Below are 19129 nucleotides of genomic sequence, written 5' to 3' on the forward strand. Positions count from 1 at the left end.
ACAAAAACCACTGCAGAAGAAAAGGTTTGTCAGTCACCTCTCATTCCAGAGATTCAGTGTTCTTCCAAAATTTGCAACGCTCAATGCTGTCATGACATGAACACATTACTCACATGTGTTTATCCATGAATAACGCAGGAAGTGTGATTAACCATGAATTTAATCAGTGAGGTAAAGTAGCCTGGTCAAGAGGACTACTAGTGCCATATTCCTTTTATATATTTGAGAAAGGATTTACAAATTTGTAATGACCTTATACTTCTGTCAAGCTCCAGGTGTGTCAATCCATAACAGGTGAATGCTTCAGATACTATTTAAGCTAATAGAAATTTTATAGCAGACTCACTTCCATCCAGGAGAAGCAGTAAAGTACTAGTAGAGATAGATGCCTTTTCTAAGATCTTCTGCCACTGCCACTCTAAGAAGAGGAAAGGAGGGATAAGTGGCCAGATGACTCACCTTACTTCTCCTTTATTTGAGCATCATTCAAGGGATATAAGTCTAATGTCCCACATGTAAGTCTGCTGGATACAAAGTTCTAATGTTGGAACTTCTTTCATCTACTGACATTTATAACAACAGCAACAGAAATTTAAGTATAACTTTGCCAGAATTTTCATCTTGATTAAGATGTCGTCAGGGTGGGGGAAAATTCCCTTTCTACCATTCTTGTGTTCTTATGGCAGGACTAATGATAAAATTGACACAAAACCAGATTAAAAGGAGAGAAAAACACTTCAATTCATATGTATTAGAGATCATAGAGAAATGATGATTGGAGAGAACAAAGCAAACAATATATACATCTTTTTCACAAAGAAACAAGAAATTCGTGAGGAATGACAGGACAAAGAAACATAAATATGAGACTCATAATTAGTGAGAGATTTAAGCAGAGTTTAGGATTGAGGTTGTCAACTAGCCAGGTTTATTTAGGCAGTTTCTCTGACCTGACTTCCCCAGCTCTGGTGATAAGGATGCAGAGAGAGCACCTTGCACGTGAGAGATTCATTTCCTGCCTTCAGGGAGAACGGAGACAGGAGAGTCAGAATGCCCTTTATCCTTCTCAAGGAATTTTAATCCAAAATAATCAATATGCTGTTGTGGAATATTTGGGAGTGGCTTGTCCTGGGCCCCAACAAAATTTACAGGAAGGAAACTGGTGATTTTCTCTGACTAAGGAATCGAAAGCTAAGAACATAGGTGGGAGGAGTCTCAACATTGTTTCATAACTTCTGTTTCTCCGGGATAGCACAGTATGAGATGGCCAGCACTAGTCAAGGTTTCAAGTGACTCTACCAGTGCCATTTGTTTTTGTTGCTTTTCAAAATACTTCTTTTTCTTCCGCCCTTGAGGAGATTATAACATCCTGCAGTTCAGTCTCTGAGAGTTTACTGATTTATCTTCCTGCTCAAACAAAATAAGAAGTGATTTCTGCATCTCTGAAAAAGACCTCAAAATCTGGACTGCTGTGGAAGAAATTTCCAACGAGGTGATACCTGTGGGGATTTCCATAGGAAGATGTGAGTATCTGGTTGGTAACCAAAAGATTACAAGGGGAGCTTACATTATGAAGAATTTGTGGGAAAAGGGCTAATTTAAACTATATTCAGAAAAGTGAAAACAGCAGTAGCTTGATTCTAGTCCTTTACTAACTAGGCAAATAATAGACATTTTATTCCACCATAACTGAAGGATAAGCATTTTGACTATAAAAGATATTAAAATGGATTTCCTGGGCATCTTTTGACATGAGCTATATTTAGAGAAAGGGTTTGGGGTTTTTCTCCTGGAATGTGCCCAGGAAAGTTGGTGGTTGTGGTCAGGGCCTGCGTAAAATCAAGTTAGGAGAATGGCAAATATATCATAAAATAATATTCAGTAAAAAATCCATCTGCATACAAAGTTGTATTGTATGGTATTATCTTAATTTTTTACACCCCCCCACAACACACACACACAGAAAGCAGAAAAATTTTCAGTTCCACAAACACAGTTAAATAAAAACATGGCTGCTTTACGTCTCTGTAAGACAGTTTACTTTTTATTTAGTACTCCAGTCTCTATCAGCTGTCAGAGTCGTTATTTAAGTTTCTTTAAGGATTTCTTTCTGCCTTCCTGAAAACTATTCTTTTTTTCTTTTTTCCTGTTTGCAAGGTATAGGGGAGAGGCAGGCAAAGTTAATTACAAATAGATTTCTATTACCTACATTTAGAATTGTTTAAAGACTTTCTGCATGGCTTGGTATAATCGTATTTCATGTGTGCTTGAAATTTTTAATGTTCAGAATTTTATGTATGTTACATAAACCTTGTTCACTAAGTCTATTGTGTTGATTAAATCATCTACATCTTACTGATTTTTTTTTACCTTGTTCATTTAGTAATTGAGAGATACACTGAAATCTCCTTCCATAACCTTGTGGGGTTTTTTCTTGTAGATCTCTCAAATTTATATATATACTTAAGGAGAACATGGAAGGGTCATAAATTGAAATGAAGATAGCAGAAACAAGACAAAAACACATTTATTATCAACAGGTACATAACGAGTATATGCTAACCAGTTAAGCAACAACTTTAGCCAAATTGGATTTAGGATCAATATCCTTATTTATATGCACACACACATATATAATTTATATTTTATATGTATCTGTTTATGTTTAGAGGCATTCATATATAAAATATATTTGTGAATGAGCATGTGTGTATGAAAAGAAATATACTACACACTGCTGCAAATATAATTTTGTATTTAACATATGTTATGTTGTAAAATAGAGTATACACTATTTATAGCATTATGAAGGAATATAAAGTAATAAAAACAAAAGATATTTACGATTAGTAGGTAAATACACAATCAAAAGAGTTTTATCTCCCTTGAGGTTGAACCCATTATGATTGTGTCATGCTCTGATACTTTTTGTGTTCGCCTCTATTTAAACCTGCACTAATATAAATAAATTGATTTTCTTCTACTTATTCTTTGAATGGTAAAATATTTTTCTTTTGTATTTCCACCCTTAACTGATCTGTTGTTAACAATATATTGACATATTTCTCAAATACAATTTGCCTAACATTGTAGGTTAACTGCTTAGGTTTTTTTTTGTATATGCTGACAATTAATGTGTTTTGTCTTGTTTCTGTTATCTCCATTTCAATTTATGAAACATCTATATTCTCCTTTCTTATATATTTTTTTACTTATACTCTATCGTATCCTTTAGGACAAATACACTGGTGAACTGCCAGGTTCTTTTTCTTCCCTCCCTCCACCATGTTGACGTACTTCCTTGTTCTCTTCTTTTCCATCAGGCTTTGTTTATTTTTAAGACATGGGCTCACCTAACCAAGTTAGGTTTTCACTCTTATTTACCTTTGGCTTGCAGTATTTCTTGATTTTGTATTATTTTCTTATTGAATATTACTTCCAATAGATGTTTCTGTCTGGGTCTCTGTCTTGCAGAACTACTGAGGCCTTGAATATCAGAGAACAGTTTTTGAGGCCCTCATATTTAAATATCATTTTGGCTAGATTAAAAATTCTACTTTCCAAATTATTTTTCCACTCAAGATAGGGTGACAGTATCTTTTCTGGTTTCCTTAGGCTAGGTATGTTCTGAGATTCAGAATCAGGGGGCTTCAGAAAGGCTTTTAATACGTCTCCTTACACTATTACATGACAAGAAGCCCTGGTAGGATCTGGATACTACTCTAAAATCAAATGCACTAATATTTCAGCAAGAAAGCATGAATGATCATATTTAAGTAGAATGAATAAAGATTATGCATAGCTTCTTGGCACCTCACATCTTGTTTTATTTTGCAAATAAATTGTGTCGTCACACTCACAACAAATCCAAAAAAATTTTATGTAAAAGAATTTTCAGTTTTGAAATAGATATGGAATTTTGGACCAGTACTATATAAAAATTATTCCGCTGTCCTGCTTAGAGAGTTTTGCTGTTGAGAATTAGTTTAAATTTGATCCTTGGGTTTTTACATGTAACCTGCTCTTTATTTCTAGAAGCTTTCAGAGTTTTCACTTCGTTTATAATATTCTTATGTCTCACTATAATGTGTCCTTTTGTGGATTCATCCTTCAGTCTATGGGCCTGACCAACCTTAGGACACTCACGTTCTCTCAAGAAGAGCAATTCACAGGAATTTGAAAATCCCAATTATACAAAAAGTAATCAAACACATGGTCCCTAAACTGAAAGAATTCATGAATTTAAACAGAAAATTGGGACCCATAATATGCACTGAGTGCCATGAAGGAAGTGTGGAAAGTGCTAAGAGGCCCAGAGGAGTGAAACTCAGTCCAAAATGGGGACTCAGCATTCAGAAGACAAAGCCTCAGTTGAGCATTGAAGGCTGTAAGGAGGTAGTCAGAGGAAGAAAGGTGGGAAAGGCTTTCTAGGCAGCAAGAAGGGAATTATCAAAGTTATAAAAAATGAGAGGCAAAGTGTGCTATATATTTTGGAGCATAAGACATAAGAAATACAAAAGTAACAGAAGTAAAAAGATGCAGATTATTCAAGGCCTTCCAAGGCAGATTATGGAGCAAGACATTTCTCAGTAAGAAAACAGGGAATTATTAAAGAATTTTAAGTGAGATAGAATTGTGGCTGTATAGAGAGATATCTGGCTCTATGAAAAGATCTGATTAAAAAAGTTGAGTGGAAAGACAAAAATCAAGCAACTATAGTAATCATTCCAGTCAATACATGCTATGATCCTTCACTAGGGAGCAGGTAGAAGTCCAAGAAAGAGACAGTGATATGGGTACAGAGGACACAGAGAACATGGTCAAGCCCCAGGGAGAGATGATACTAGTTAGAGTTGACCAGGGAAGAGCCAAGTGGACTAGGGCAGGTACCCAGCATGGAACTGTAGTGCTGTGGCAGAAAGATATTCACATAAGGTGAGAATCTGCAGCCCATTTTGCGCACAGGTCACTTCAGGCTTAGTGGGTGTGGGAAGTGTTAGGAACCAACAGGCAGACATTCAGGGATAGACTTCAAAATAGGATGAGAAGAGGAACCAGGGGCTTTGACACTACACAGTCGACAGTCGACACATTGCAACAATGGCCTATTTCAAGACCTTCTTCTACCATACTACTCCAAACAACTCAACTGTCATCATTAAAAGGGAAAAATTTCTTAGAAGTCCTAATTCAGCAGTTCTCAACCCATTTCCATGATGACATCTGGTCATTAACTCCCTCTTGTCGTACACACCCATGGATGACACTTCGTATGGACCACTTCCTTATATAAACATTGATAGTCTTTTAAAATGTCTGTATAAATATATAACACTGTATGTTATTTTTCTCTTGTAGGTCATCTATAACTTCAGAGATGAAGAGGGAATTCAAGAAAATCCTTCTGCTGAAAGGATTAGAGCCCATCAGTGAATATCATTTTAGCATGGTTAAGTCTTTATTCGCCAATGATTTAAAACTGACTGAAAAAGCTCAAAATGAATATAATAGAATTCAGATTGCTGATTTGATGGAAGAAATCTTTCCAGAGGGTGCCTGTGTTGACGCTCTAATAGATTTGTACAAAGACATAGAAGAACTTAAAGACTATGCAAAGACTCTTAAACATGAAAAGTTAAAAGGTAATGGGTGAGAATTCTTCACTCTCACTCTCTCCGCACCATCCTCAACCTTGACTAGAAAACCCTGACTTGTCATAGTTGACACATCCCTTTCCCAATTTAGGACTTAGTAGCCATGACAATGTTAGTACTGCAGGGGCCAAAATGATAACTTAGGGTGTCCCCTTTCCTACAAATGGATCTAATGCATTCTAGAGGGTATATTTTGAGGGGTGAGGGTAAAGAAAAAGAAGGAGTTTATGAGAAGACCAAGGCTTTCAGTGCATTAGAAAGGTTACAAAATGACAAAAAAAAATTTTTAAAAGTCTGAGTTTTAAAAATATTTATATCAATTACTGTACATGCTCTATTACAATATTTACTCCACCATTGTTATGTTGTCTCGTAACAAACATGAGGCAGTACTTAAATAAAAACCTTTCTCTCAGAGATGTGAAGAACTTGTCTCTTATAAAATCACTGGATTATAACAACACATTTTAAAAAGTCCAAATTTGGGGCGGGCCGCTGGCGCAGCGGTTAAGTGCTCATGTTCCACTTGTCGGCAGCCTGGGGTTCGCCGCTTTGGATCCCGGGTGCAGACATAGCACCGCTTGACACGCCATGCTGTGGTAGGCATCCCACGTATAAAGTAGAGGAGGATGGGCACGGATGTTAGCTCAGGGCCAGGTTTCCTCAGCAAAAACAGGAGGACTGGCAGTAGTTGGCTCAGGGCTAATCTTCCTAATAGGGCTAATAAATAAATTAAATAAATAAATAAAAAGCCCAAGTTCAGTATCACCAATTTGTCACAACACTAATTACATCATATTTTCTTCCTTTGGGTTCAGTAATTCGAACACATCTTTTACAGAAGATGACTGACAACCAGCAGCATGAAAACTGATTCTAAAAGGGAAAGTGTAGGATAAGTGATAGGAAAATGGTTTGACTGAGTTATATTGGAGTCCAGAGCACAGGAAGGAAGTGCTCATTGCACATGGGAGAAGAAAATAATCGACTGAGGAAGCAAGAAACAGTGCTTGTGCCTCCCTTACCTCTGCTGGCTACCTGTGGCCAGCCTGGCTAAAGCAGTAGAGGCAGACAAGGGCATACATAGACCCACACACAGGATCTGGGAGGAAATATTATTGAAAGGGCTTCAGCTGTCTTAGACCAGCTCCTTTGGATTTACTATTTTCTCTTTTACCACACCAGTTATGAGGCGATGGAAAGCAAAAGGGACAAAACCAGTGGAACAAAGAAACCAGGATAAACACAGTACAGAGGAATCTACTTCCACCATGAATAAACCTGAAACAATCAAGACGCCTGTGTTGAAGGTAGGATGGCTAAGGTCCCGCTAAAGAAGCTTCTTCTATGGACCTTCCATTTATTACCTTCCTATAAACACCTAGTTCTTTATTCATTTCTCAGCATGCAAATAGAAGAATCAGACAAAAGGTCTTCCAGGGGCAGAGTAAAAATGAGGTTAAGAATCAGCAAATTAATAGTTACTGATCACCCATTAAGTTTCACAAGTATTGTGCACTTTAATGTGTGTAATGTAATTCCCTATAATGAGAATATGAAATCATTGCTCCTCTTTTAGATATGAACTAAAATGGCAATCAGATTAGGGAAACAGCTTGCCAAAGGATAATCAAAGAGATTAAATTCAAGCTTGGATTTTCTAAATCCAAGTTCTCTGCTCCTGTCATCACAACGAGTAAAAGAGTGACGTGCATAAAATTTTGTCTACGATTTGTTTGAAGCAATCATAATATTTGCACTGCTTAGCTTCTGGTCATCTCTTCCGAAGATGGACTTTATGAAGCTCCCTGGAGTTCTCAAAGACATAAATTTTAGTATATTAGAACCTAGTAACAAAAAGTTGATGTTTTCAGTGGTGAAGATGTGTTTCATCTAATATTAAAACTATTAATCAGAAAAAAACTACTTTCATAAAAAGGAAAACAAAACCACAAAAACTGAAGAATCTAAGATGCAGCTAACCCAGGAACAGAGTCAGCTTCCAGAAACTTCAGTAACCAGCACACTGTCAACTGAGAGCCTTCCCCAGACTCCTCAGATGCCTCCACCAACCCCACCCAGCATTTGCTCAACCAAGGTACCATCTTCCTGTTCCCAATATTTGTGCATCCCTACAACATATTACAGAGATCATCATGACCTTGAAGAGCTTCTCAGTAATTCCCTGCTATTTACAGTTTCTTTATATAGTAAAATCACTCCTTAATTTATCAATATTGATATCAAGATCTCAGTGTGTTATAAGTCCTTTGCTTCAGCAAGGTGTGCATTTATGAAATAATTCTTGATCTCAAGGGGTTACTGTCTTGTGTTGGTCCAGAAAAAGGGGAGGGGAGTGGCAAGACACTTGTACATGAATAATAGTGTATATTTATCTCCTACATTCTAATTTCCTTTCACCTTTTCTCCTTAACCATACTTCTGGATTAATTTTCAGCATTCTATGCTCCTTCTCGTGTCACGTGTTTTGGCATATGCTATTTCTTTCATTTGGAATTCATTATTCCTGTCTCTTCACTGGCCTAAATATATTCAACCTTCAGATGTCAGCCTGAATCTCTTCCTCAGGCAGTCCTCACTGATACTCCCACTCCCAAAAAAGATTAGCTATTCTCATTTTTGGCCTTCACAAGATCCTTTACTATTCTTTTATAGCACTTATCACAACTGTAGTAAATTTACATCTTTCTTCTGTACTAGACAATAAGCTCAGATTATAGGTACCCTTTCCCAGGGGAAGAAAAGACTGGGGTGGGAAAGTGAGTACATATCTGCATGTATCAACTCCTATCCCAACCTGTCTTTTGTTTTACCCTGTGGTTACATGCAACACAGGACAATGAAGCCTGTATCTGAGGTGCGTGGGTAAGGAAAGATTGCCCCAAGACAGCATAAAGGGTAGGCAGGCAAGAGCGGAATTTAAATCACTGTTCTCTAACATAGTTTCTCACCCAAGATCCAAGGTGCCCCTCACTCAGGCTACATCCCCACCACCACCCCACATACACCACTTGAAGACAGACTTCCTTTATAAAGGTTTCTCAATTTTTGTTTTTATTTTCTTGGTGTACATTCCATGGACCCATATTTCTACCAATAATCTCTCTGAGAAGATTAGAGAAATGGGTTTCTAGGAGTCTTAAGAGCAGATATCAGGAAACCATTTGTATATTTGCTTGGATAGAAAGTCATAGTTAACAATAACCCATAAGTGCAGCCAAGGTTGTGCTGAGATTTGCTTCCTTTATAACCTGAGAAGGTTATCTACCAAAAGATAACCTGCAAAGTTATGCATGACACAATTTTACAACCGATGTGAACTCTGCATTTCACCGTAAACCAATGAAATTTCTTCTGAGCTTTTAATAAGAGCTTTTTTGCAGAGTGAAATCTGTAATCCTGCTTGAGGTAGAAAAGGGTAGGTAGTACAGTATCTGATTTTGTGCTATCATTCCAGAGAAAATTGAAAAATTGAGATCCTATTCAAAAAAGAAAGAAAGAAAAGAATGAGATGTTATGTTCTGTGTGATTTTGAAGATAATTATCCAGAAATAAGGAAAAAGATCTATTTTTCTCCAGAAAATGAATAACCTAACCACCAAAACTAACAACTCAAAAAAGAAGATGCTGTTCCCAGAACAGAGTCAGCTTCCAGATACTTCAGCAACAATCTCATGTTCGAGTGAAAGTGGTCCTCAGACTCCACAGATGCCTCCACCAGCCCCATCCATCAGTTCCTCAACCAAGGTACCTGTTTCCATTCCTTGTACTTACGTACAATGTAAGTATGTATAATCTTGGAAGAGCTTCCCATCTAATCTCCCATGGTGTACAATTTAATTTTTAACATAATCTCTCATTCCTTCATCAATGTATATTTTGAGATCCTACTAGATTCTAACTCCGCTGCTATTTAGGAGGCATGTGTTTATGAAATAATCTCTAATCTTCAGAGGGTTACTCTCTTGGGAAGAGTAGAGAGAGTGGGGGAAAGTGACCAAACAAGCAGGGATGAATGTGAGTGTGTTTATCCCCTACATTCCAGTTTCCTTTTGCCCTCTTCCCCTTTGCTCACTGACCATACTACATCGTTTATTTTCAACATTACATGCTCCTTCCCAAGTCAGATGTTTTGACACATGCTCCTTTTTTAGCTTGGAATCATTTGTCCTGATTCACCACTGGTTCAAGTGTCTACAACCTTTAGGTGCAAATGTGAATTCTTTCCTCAGTCAAGTCTTCATTAATATCTGCCTCCCAGAATATATCAGATATTCCCATTGTTTGCTTTCACTGGTCCCTTTATTTTTCCTGTTTAACATTATCACAACTGTAATAAATGTATGTTTTTCTTCCTTACTAGACAATAACCTCAGATTATAGGCACTCTGTCCCTAGGAAAGACAAGACTGAGGTGGAAAAGTGAGTGCACACACAAGTGCACCAACTCTTACCCTAGTCTGCCTTTTGTTCTGCCCTGATATGACCTATGGGGTAGAATCCCTATTTCCACAATGAATAGGCAGGAAACTTGAGGAATATGCAAAAGCAGCATTTAAATCACTGTTCTCTAATATAGTTTGTCACTCAAGCCCCAAGCTGGCCTCTGATCCAGGCTGAAGACTCTACCACCGCACACATAGCACTTGAAGACATATTTCCTACAGGCAAGATTTATTAAGTTTTGCTTCATTATTGTTGTTATTATTGTAGCTTCAATAATTCATAATTCCCTCTATAATCTCTCCAGTTCTTATTTGTGGAATGCAGTTAGCAATCTGCCTGTTTGCCTCTTGGCCAAGGCAAGTCACTTGGCCATTGTCTAGTCACTGAAACCTCAGGCCCACTGTATCTCTGCTGTGACAATAGCACATGTGGATATCTCAAAACAACTCTATTTTTTCTATGCATACAGGCTTGGAAGTGACACTTTCCAAGGCCCCCTCTGCCTAAATATGTGACACAGTCATTCCTATTCCTGTAATAATCATTATGCTTCTTTGAAATCTCCTTCAAGCACAGGATTCTCAGGGAGGCTCATCTGCATCCTCAATCTCATAGCCTAAACAGATCATAGAGTCATTTCTTCTTAGGGGTCCAGCTGCTTGCATAGGAAGCCTGACAAAAGGGTGTCTGACCATTCTATGATCCATTAAATGAACAGGAAATCTTTGTTCTTATTCATCATGGAGTCTCTCAACTATTTTCTCTATAATATGGACTCTGTTTGCCTTTGGGATTGAAAGCCAGAAGCAAACCAATATTATCTTTGATTCCTGCTGCTATATCTCCCACAAAGCAAAGAGCACAGAATGGCATGATTCAATCAGAGTGAGGTGGTGAAGGGAATAATCAGAGGGAAAAGATCAATTACTCTTTTTAAATATTATCCAATCAAATAGAATATTTTAGGCATCTAAATCCTAATCTTATGATGGAAGCTTTTGGTTTAACTGATTTTGAAAGATGCTCAAGGTGTTCTTTTCAATTAGATTAAACTACTATATGTGGCAGAAGTGGATAGAGATGCTTCTTTAATAAGGTACTTCCCATATCATCTCTATCCAGGGTTTCCATTAAGAGGGTCAAAATAATGCATAAACATCTGTAGAGGAGAAAGAAATATTCCTCTACCCTCTATGTCCTTCTGGTTGATCAAAGAATTAAATTGACATGAGACAGAATAACAGGATAAAATCTAGCAAGTTTAATAACATGTACACATGGGAGAAACCCAGGAAAACTGAGTAACTCACCAAAATGGCCAAAGCCACCACCTTAAATACCATCTTCAGCTAAAGACAAAAGAGGATGTAGGGGGATAGCAGTTTGGGACTTCAAGGAGAGGAAGGCAATTGACACAGAAATGAAAAGCAAATGTTTGGTGCACAAATATTTGCCATACCTGCAAAGACAAAGAGACAGGGAGAGGACTTTAATCTAAAGGGCCTTTCTAGGTTCCTCCCTGTCTCCCACACCTAATTCATATTATGCTATAGTTGTCTATGGTATTAGCTCCTTCTCAAACAGGCCATCTATCTTAAATTCTTTTAGGCAGTTAGAGGGAAGGTCAAAGTTTTCTCCTGAATCTTTTGTTCTTAGAAATAATCAAGCCAAGGAGACACATTTTGGCATAGCAAATTTTTTCTCCTACACATCCATAGATCACAGCAGAAAGACAAACCCCGGGGTTGACCATGGAATAATGATAACAACATGAATTTTCTATGAATTGAGTGTTTAGTGGTGCTGGTCTCTAAAACCTGTGATCTTTGTGTACATTATCTCATCCATTCTTTGTAATGCCACAGGAGGATGCTATCATTGGTTCCATTTCTTGTATGAGAAATATGAAGTTCATACAGGTTAAAAATCTTGTCCAATGACTGCTTTGTAGGCTCTTTGCTGCAGCATCATTGGTCAAGGGCCTGAGGACAGGGTTCAAGTCTCGGCCTCTGCACTTACTCTTTAAAAAAAATCTTCTCCAAGATCACACAGATAGTGAATGTTAGATCAACCTTTCAAATCCAGCTTTATTAAACTCTACAACTTGAGCATTCAATGGCATATATTGATTTCAGATTTAGAGTATAGATGTCACGATATCTGTAATTTATTTTTAAAATTTTATAATTAGTGTTATGTCTCAGATTCATTTCCATAGTCCAGGTTCTGTAAACCTTCTAATGAAGAATGAGGTTCTGGGGTGGTCAGAAGGTGTCCTGATCAGGAAGCTGCATGCCAGAGGAAGGCATTTCAAGCAGCTCCCTCATCTGCAGCTTTCTCAACAAGTGACACTTAATGAATTAGATACATGAATGCTAGAAGCGGCAAGAACTGTGGCAAATTTATGTTGGACGTAGAATGTTAGAAATGGGTTTTCATTAGAGAAATCAAAGGTAGTCAAGATAAATGACTTTACAGACACTTCCTGCCTTTACTTAAACAATTATAAAAGTCCAGGTACTAGGAAGTCCCTTGGTGAAACCATGAATGGGTCTGTTTATTGTTGAGAATTCTGAAGGATTTTTTTGCCTGATGCAGACTACATAGAGAACAGAATCCTGCCTCTAGAATTATGAATGTGAGGGAATTTCTCCAGTATGGTGATAAAAAAAAGCATTCAAAAATAGGTGGAGACCTGATTTCCTGACCAATTTGCTTATTTGGTAAATACACAAGGTAGTAAAAGACTTAGTTAATAAAACGTCCCTAAGTGCAGACGATATTGTTTGGAGACTTGCTTCCATTATAGACTGATAGGATTTTCTACCAATACATAACTCCAAGTGTTATCTTAATCAAGTTGACACAGGGCTGTTTGCAGCAGAGGTAGCGCCAGAATTCCATAACAGACCAAATTTCAATCATCTGAGTTTTTAATATTTGCAGAGTGAAGCTTCTAATCTTGGTTGGAGTCCAAGCTGGGGAGGTGTTGAGGGTATCTGAAGCTGTGATATTACTCCAGAGAAAATTGTCACAGTAAGATGCTCTCGTGTGTGTGTGTGTGTGTGTGTGTGTGTGTGTGTGTGTGTGTATGAGAGAGACAGAGACAGAGACACAGAGAGAGAAAGACAGAGAGGAGGAGAGTGTAGTAGTTCATTTGATATTAAAAATCACTAACCAAGAAAAATACACATATACGATTTTTGATTCAGAAAAGGAAAGACACCACCACTAAAACTGATGACTCCAAGAGAATGAAACTATTCCAGGAGCAGAGTCACCTTCCAGAACCTTCAACAACCAACACGTGCCCAACTGAGGGCTGTGTCCAGATTCCTCAGGTGCCACCACCAACCCCATCCAGCAGTTCCTTAATCAAGGTACCAACTTCCTATTTCCAATATCTCCCCTCCCTAAAACATAATGACAGTGATCACTACAACCATGAAGGAGATTCTCACTAATCCCCTACTATATACAATTCTTTCTTTAATTAAATCACATATTTTTTATCAATTGTATATTTTGAGATGAGATTGTACCCAAAATGTGAACTCTAACTCATTATGCATTCTCCTTTGCATAAGGATAATCTATGAGCCAATGAATACCTAATCATCCCTATTCTCTATTGGGTATAATTAGTCATTTGTTCATTTAACTTTATTTTCATATTTCCCTTAAAACCTAGTGAAAGACACAGCTTAGGGCAGAATAGGGTGGAGAAATACAGAGCCAAACAAAGCACTATCGCCAATTCTTTCTCTTTTTCTTTCTTTTTCTTTTTTTTTTTCTGATATTTGGCCTGAGCTAACATCTGTACCAATCTTCCTCCATTTTGTGTGTGGGTCTCCAACACAGCATGGCCACTGATGAGTGGTGTAGGTCTGCACCCAGGAACTGAACTCTGACTCCTGAAGCAGAGTGTGCCGAACTTAACCAATAGGCCATGGGGTCGTCCCCTCTCTTTCATTTTTTGTTTCATAAATAATATCATCTTAGAAAATTTAGGAAATGTAGATACATAGACAAAAATAATTAAATTTTAACTCTGATATCTCTCCTCTATCAAATGCTACAGTTTGGTAAATAGTCTTTCTGAGTTTACCTTTTGTTGCGTATAAACAGGTGCCATTTTGTCCCAGGTTGGATCACATTACACAGATTTTTGTGTAACCCAATTTTTTCTTCTTCACTTGCTGTGTTTCAAACTGTTATTTCAATCAACCAATACAGATTTAAATTATTAGTTTAATGTACAAGATTAATTGCATGGTTACTTAATAAATTAAAAAATTAATGTTGTATTATTTAACTTTAGGTTATTTCCAATATTCCCTACACGCACAATGAACTTAATAAGAACATGTGTCCATCAGGTCTTCTTTCCTTTCTCTGAGAGTAATTGCATAATTTCTTCTTTAAGTCCTGTACACTTCAAGTCAGAGTGCTGCTGTTGTTACTATGAATAGATTTCTTGTTATTGACTACCCTGTGCTGGGAATGAGCTTCCTGAACCTAAGGTGAATTGGCCACATTGATGAGAAGTCAATTAAAGTTAAGCCTCATGACCCACAGGTTGTGGATGGTATAATTTTCCAGGTTAGAACTTCTATTATGTTTATAGAGCCTCTCCTGTATCTGAAGTTTTTCAAAATAATCTTAAGCCAGAGAGACATATTTTGGGGTGGCTGATTCTGCTACTCTTCACGAGCCTCTATCAAGGACATTTCCAGATAAAGGAAGGACATGGGCTTTATTTAGTGATTGCATTGCTAACCTATTTTCAACATAGCACTTGCTTTTTGGAAAGGGGCTTTATGATTTTGGTCTTTAAATTGCCACATCTACCGGGATTAGTTCTGGATGAAATCAATTGTTTCTCACTGGAACCATTCTCCCCTCTCAGTGATATTAAGAATAACTTACTTTCTTCCCCTTTTATATCTTACTTTGTTCACTAGAATGAATTTATGGGATAAATTAAGATTACTTTTTCTTCTTCATCTCTATTAGGAATCACTACACAACAGCATTGCTATGCCACTGCTCCTACACTCTCCATAGCTCTTCCTAGGAGAAATACTATTTTTCTTTGGTTAATTCTTTTGAAATAAAACTATTCTTCCTTCCAAACTTATGAAAAATGAAGAAAAGAAATAATGTTGTTTTCAAATCTTCTCTACTTCTTCGATTAGCTAAATTATACCATATAAGCCATAGTTGTTTAGTTTTTTTCCAAGTTCACCCAATTATGGTGTTCGTTGAGGCTCAACAACCAGCCTGAGAAGGTCCTTTGCTAGAGAGTAACTCTGTATTTCCTTTCTAAATTGTGCCTGGTTTGGGTGTATACTTCTAAGAAGAAACCAAGATTGAAGGCTGTACCTAAAGAAGCTTCCAGAGAAGAAGGTTTCCAGAGGGGCCCCAAAGAAGTGATGGTACTGAAAGCAACAGAACCATTTGCATATGCCTTTCTTGAAGGGGAGAAAAAGATGTTCCATGCCACAGTAGCTACTGAGAGCCAGTTCTTCCAAATGAAGGTTTTTGATGTCAGTCTGAAGGAGAAGTTCATTCCAAAGAAAGTCATTGCCATATCAGACTATATTGGCCGCAATGGGTTCCTGGAGGTGTACAATGCCTCATCTGTGTCTGATGTTAATGCTGACCGAAAGATGGAGGTCTCAAAAAGACTGATTGCAAATGCAAATGCAACTCCTAAAATCAATCATCTGTGCTCACAAGTTGCTCCAGGAACATTTGTGAATGGGGTGTATGAGGTGCATAAGGTAAGCCCACACCCTTGTTTTGTAATATTTCTTCTGTAGCCCCAGAATTTAAAAGTCTTAACTTGCCATTTGGAGTTTGGTTAATTTCCTAAACACAGAGACTCAAGGTCTCCCTAACCAGGGATAGTTAAGTAGAGTCTATCCCTTTCAGGATATGGGAGTGATAATCTCTGGACATTCCTCCTCCCAAGGTAACAGCATGCAAGTTCTTTAGAAAGAGATTCCCCAGAAACCTTGGCATTTTATCAGCTGTGATGACCTATTGACAGCCACCCTGGTCCAGGACAGTGCAGAGTTTATATCAATATACATATTCTTTTGATTTGGTTTTTTTGAGTTCTGCCTCATCTGTTTCAGTGAAAGCTTAAATTAATTGTATATAAAGAATTGCCCTCTCAAGCTTGGATTCCAGTTGTGACAGCCAGACTAAGAAATCAAGACTACTCTTCCATAGAATCCAGCTGTTTCCAACACATAGCTAAATTTTTCTCACCTCTTTGCATTCATTCATCAAAAATTTGTTGAGCAATTGACTTTGGCATTAACTAATAAGAAAGATGGATGTTGAAAAGAATAACCACGTAATTTAATACTTTATTTCATAAATACAGACAATAAATTCAGAATTTTGGTGAATTCTTATAATTACAGTAGATATTTCAGTCTAAGACAACATAGAAAAACTAAGCTTAGTTGAAGCAATTTTTTATATGAAGCATTGTTTCATACTCCATTATATATGTCTCCTAGGGTGGTTCTTTACTTTTACCACTGCTGTTTTCTGCACACTCTGTTTAAGTGACTGGGCACACATTTGCATTTGTAGAATTAATGAATAAAGTAAGTGAGATAGAAACTAGAATAATGGGATTAGATATTCTAGGTTCAAGATTTGGGCAGATTGGAAAAGAATGAATAAATAGAGAAGATAGAAAAAAGAATTACATATTGATATAGCTTTCTACTTAATGAAGACTTGCAACAATCTTTCTCAGACTCATTATGAAGTGTGAGTGGCCTTCCTTCTCTGTTCTCAGGTAGGTGCCAAAGAAACCTGTGAAGATTATCAGGTCTGACTGTATTCAAGTTCCTTAAGAACTGTCAGCTGTTCTGAGATGGAAGCAGGAAAAATTAGGAAGTAATCCATCTTTTTAGAAGAACCTGGGAAATAAAGACCTAAAAAAAGGAAAAGTAGAAACAGGATTCAAAAGCAGGAATTTTCTGAACAAGATATGTTAAGCTATTTGGTACCTGTAATTCTGGACCTACAGCTCATATTAGCCTGTCAGAGACAAAAGATTCCACCAACACCCTGTATTTCTGACAGATGCGGAAACCTTATCCACTTCTTAAAAGATAGACGCTAATTTTATTTTGCAGAAAATAGTGTGGAATGATTTCATATATTATGAAATACAAGATGATACAGGGAAGATGGAAGTCATGGTATATGGACGACTGACCAAAATCAACTGCGAGGAAAGAGATAAACTTCAACTCATCTGCTTTGAATTGGCATCAGGTCAGACTAGGAGCCAGCTGAGATCTGTAATTCACAGTTTCATCAAGGTGAGAACTTCAGGGGAACATCATTCCTCTAAAGCAGGATGAAAAAACTAGACTGACCCTATTATACAGAGAATCCATCAGGCGAAAAAGAAACAACCATTGCCCTTTAGTGAGTGTAAACTTTCTTTCCATTATTCTTTCTATAAATGAGGATATTTTTAATCATATTGAAGAGAGAAACTTCAGAGAAGCATTCAAAACATATGATAGCTAGGCTAAATATTATAGAACTGGTTGAATTTATCAAAGCAAGGAGATCATTTAGTAAATTTGGGCCTCATTAGGCAGATTTGTTTCAAATGGTGGCCCTGTGATTTGCTAGTTGACTAATGAACTTAAACACTAGGAACCTTAGGTTCATCATCTATTAAATGAGGGACATATCTTCTATCTCAGAAGACGGTTAGCAGAGTTCATACCACATTAAATGATCAAGGATGCCCCTGAGCATCTTGGAGCACAAATTCAGCTGCTGTTAGTGAAATACTTGCTGTTAGTGTTGGTTGCTGTTGGTCGACAACAAACAGTGGTTATTGGTTCTACAATACAAAGTTCATACTCCTTGTCACACTCACACACACACACACACACACACATACACACATCCATGTGGGATTCTTGGAATACTAACGAAGGCTACTACTTGAATGCAAACAGATCAAATACAGCGGCTGACACATCCAGGCACTCAGAAATGCACACGCTCTTGAATTTCTCCAGCTCTCAGGACCATCAGTCAAACATTCCAACCCTTCCCTCACAGCATTGCACCAGAAATACTTTTTGCACCCTCCTCCAACCTTTCTTCTCAGTGAGAACTCTCCCCTCAATTCTTGGCATGAGTACCTGCTCCTTCCTCTCTCTTGTTGTTCTCCATACCTCCTGCCTGTCTACATGTACTCAAGCTGGGTGTGAATGAATATCTCATTTCAGGGTCCCAATCAAGTGGAAGGGGTGGTGACTCAATAAACAGGACATCATGAAAGGAAATAGGTGAGAGTGAAAGAAGAGCCTTTTAGAAAGGAAGAGAGAAAAGGATGCAGCCCATCCCAAGGAGACACAGTGTGAGCAAAGGGAGAAATGTATCAACAGCCAAATCTCAACTGTTTTCTTTATCTTTTTCTTCTTCAAGGTCATCAAGGCCAGGTAAAGCAAGAAACAACCACTCAATCCTGATACATATATGAAAAGCTCAAAAGAATTCTTCTAAAAATCTGGATGCCATTAATAGTGACGTGAATGGAGATAAGATTTAAGTATTAAATATATATATATATAGTTGAAATACAGCATTTTATATACCAGGTATTAATTCTTAGAAAACAGGTATTACAGGTGTTTCTCATTTTCTTTTTTATGTTTTTCTGTGCCATCTCAATGCCATATTTTACATCTGTAACTTTTATAATTTGGAAATAATTATAAACATCATGTTTTTCTCTAAAGGAGTGTTTCCCCAGGAGTCTAATTCATTCGTGAATTGTTTAAAAGCAAATAGTCTGTGACCTGCACATCAAGGTGGGACACACAGGCCATAAGGAATGTTTGGATTTATACTTTGGGTGTGATCTTTACAGAGTAAGACTTTGGTCAAAAATGGACAGGTTGAAACAAGCTATGTTCTGTTCAAAAGGAACCCAGTGACGTGGCAGA

At 37.4% G+C, this 19129-nt stretch overlaps 1 protein-coding gene across 1 annotated transcript in view; it reads left to right on the forward strand.

Annotated features, from left to right (window-relative positions):
• The first annotated feature begins 1174 nt into the window (after positions 1–1174).
• The window catches only part of LOC106835804 (gamma-interferon-inducible protein 16-like), a 64831-nt gene continuing 46876 nt past the window's right edge, over positions 1175–19129 (forward strand). Inside the window, exons 1-9 of the mRNA XM_070498071.1 lie at positions 1175–1523; positions 5359–5642; positions 6840–6964; positions 7594–7752; positions 9255–9422; positions 13334–13501; positions 15482–15907; positions 17288–17476; positions 18609–18622. Of these exons, the coding sequence (XP_070354172.1) occupies positions 1522–1523; positions 5359–5642; positions 6840–6964; positions 7594–7752; positions 9255–9422; positions 13334–13501; positions 15482–15907; positions 17288–17476; positions 18609–18622 (1535 nt within the window). The 5' untranslated portion in view covers positions 1175–1521. The remainder of the gene's footprint in view (positions 1524–5358; positions 5643–6839; positions 6965–7593; positions 7753–9254; positions 9423–13333; positions 13502–15481; positions 15908–17287; positions 17477–18608; positions 18623–19129) is intronic.

Source organism: Equus asinus, chromosome 25, assembly GCF_041296235.1.
Source record: "Equus asinus isolate D_3611 breed Donkey chromosome 25, EquAss-T2T_v2, whole genome shotgun sequence".
NCBI classification, from domain to species: Eukaryota; Metazoa; Chordata; class Mammalia; order Perissodactyla; family Equidae; genus Equus; species Equus asinus.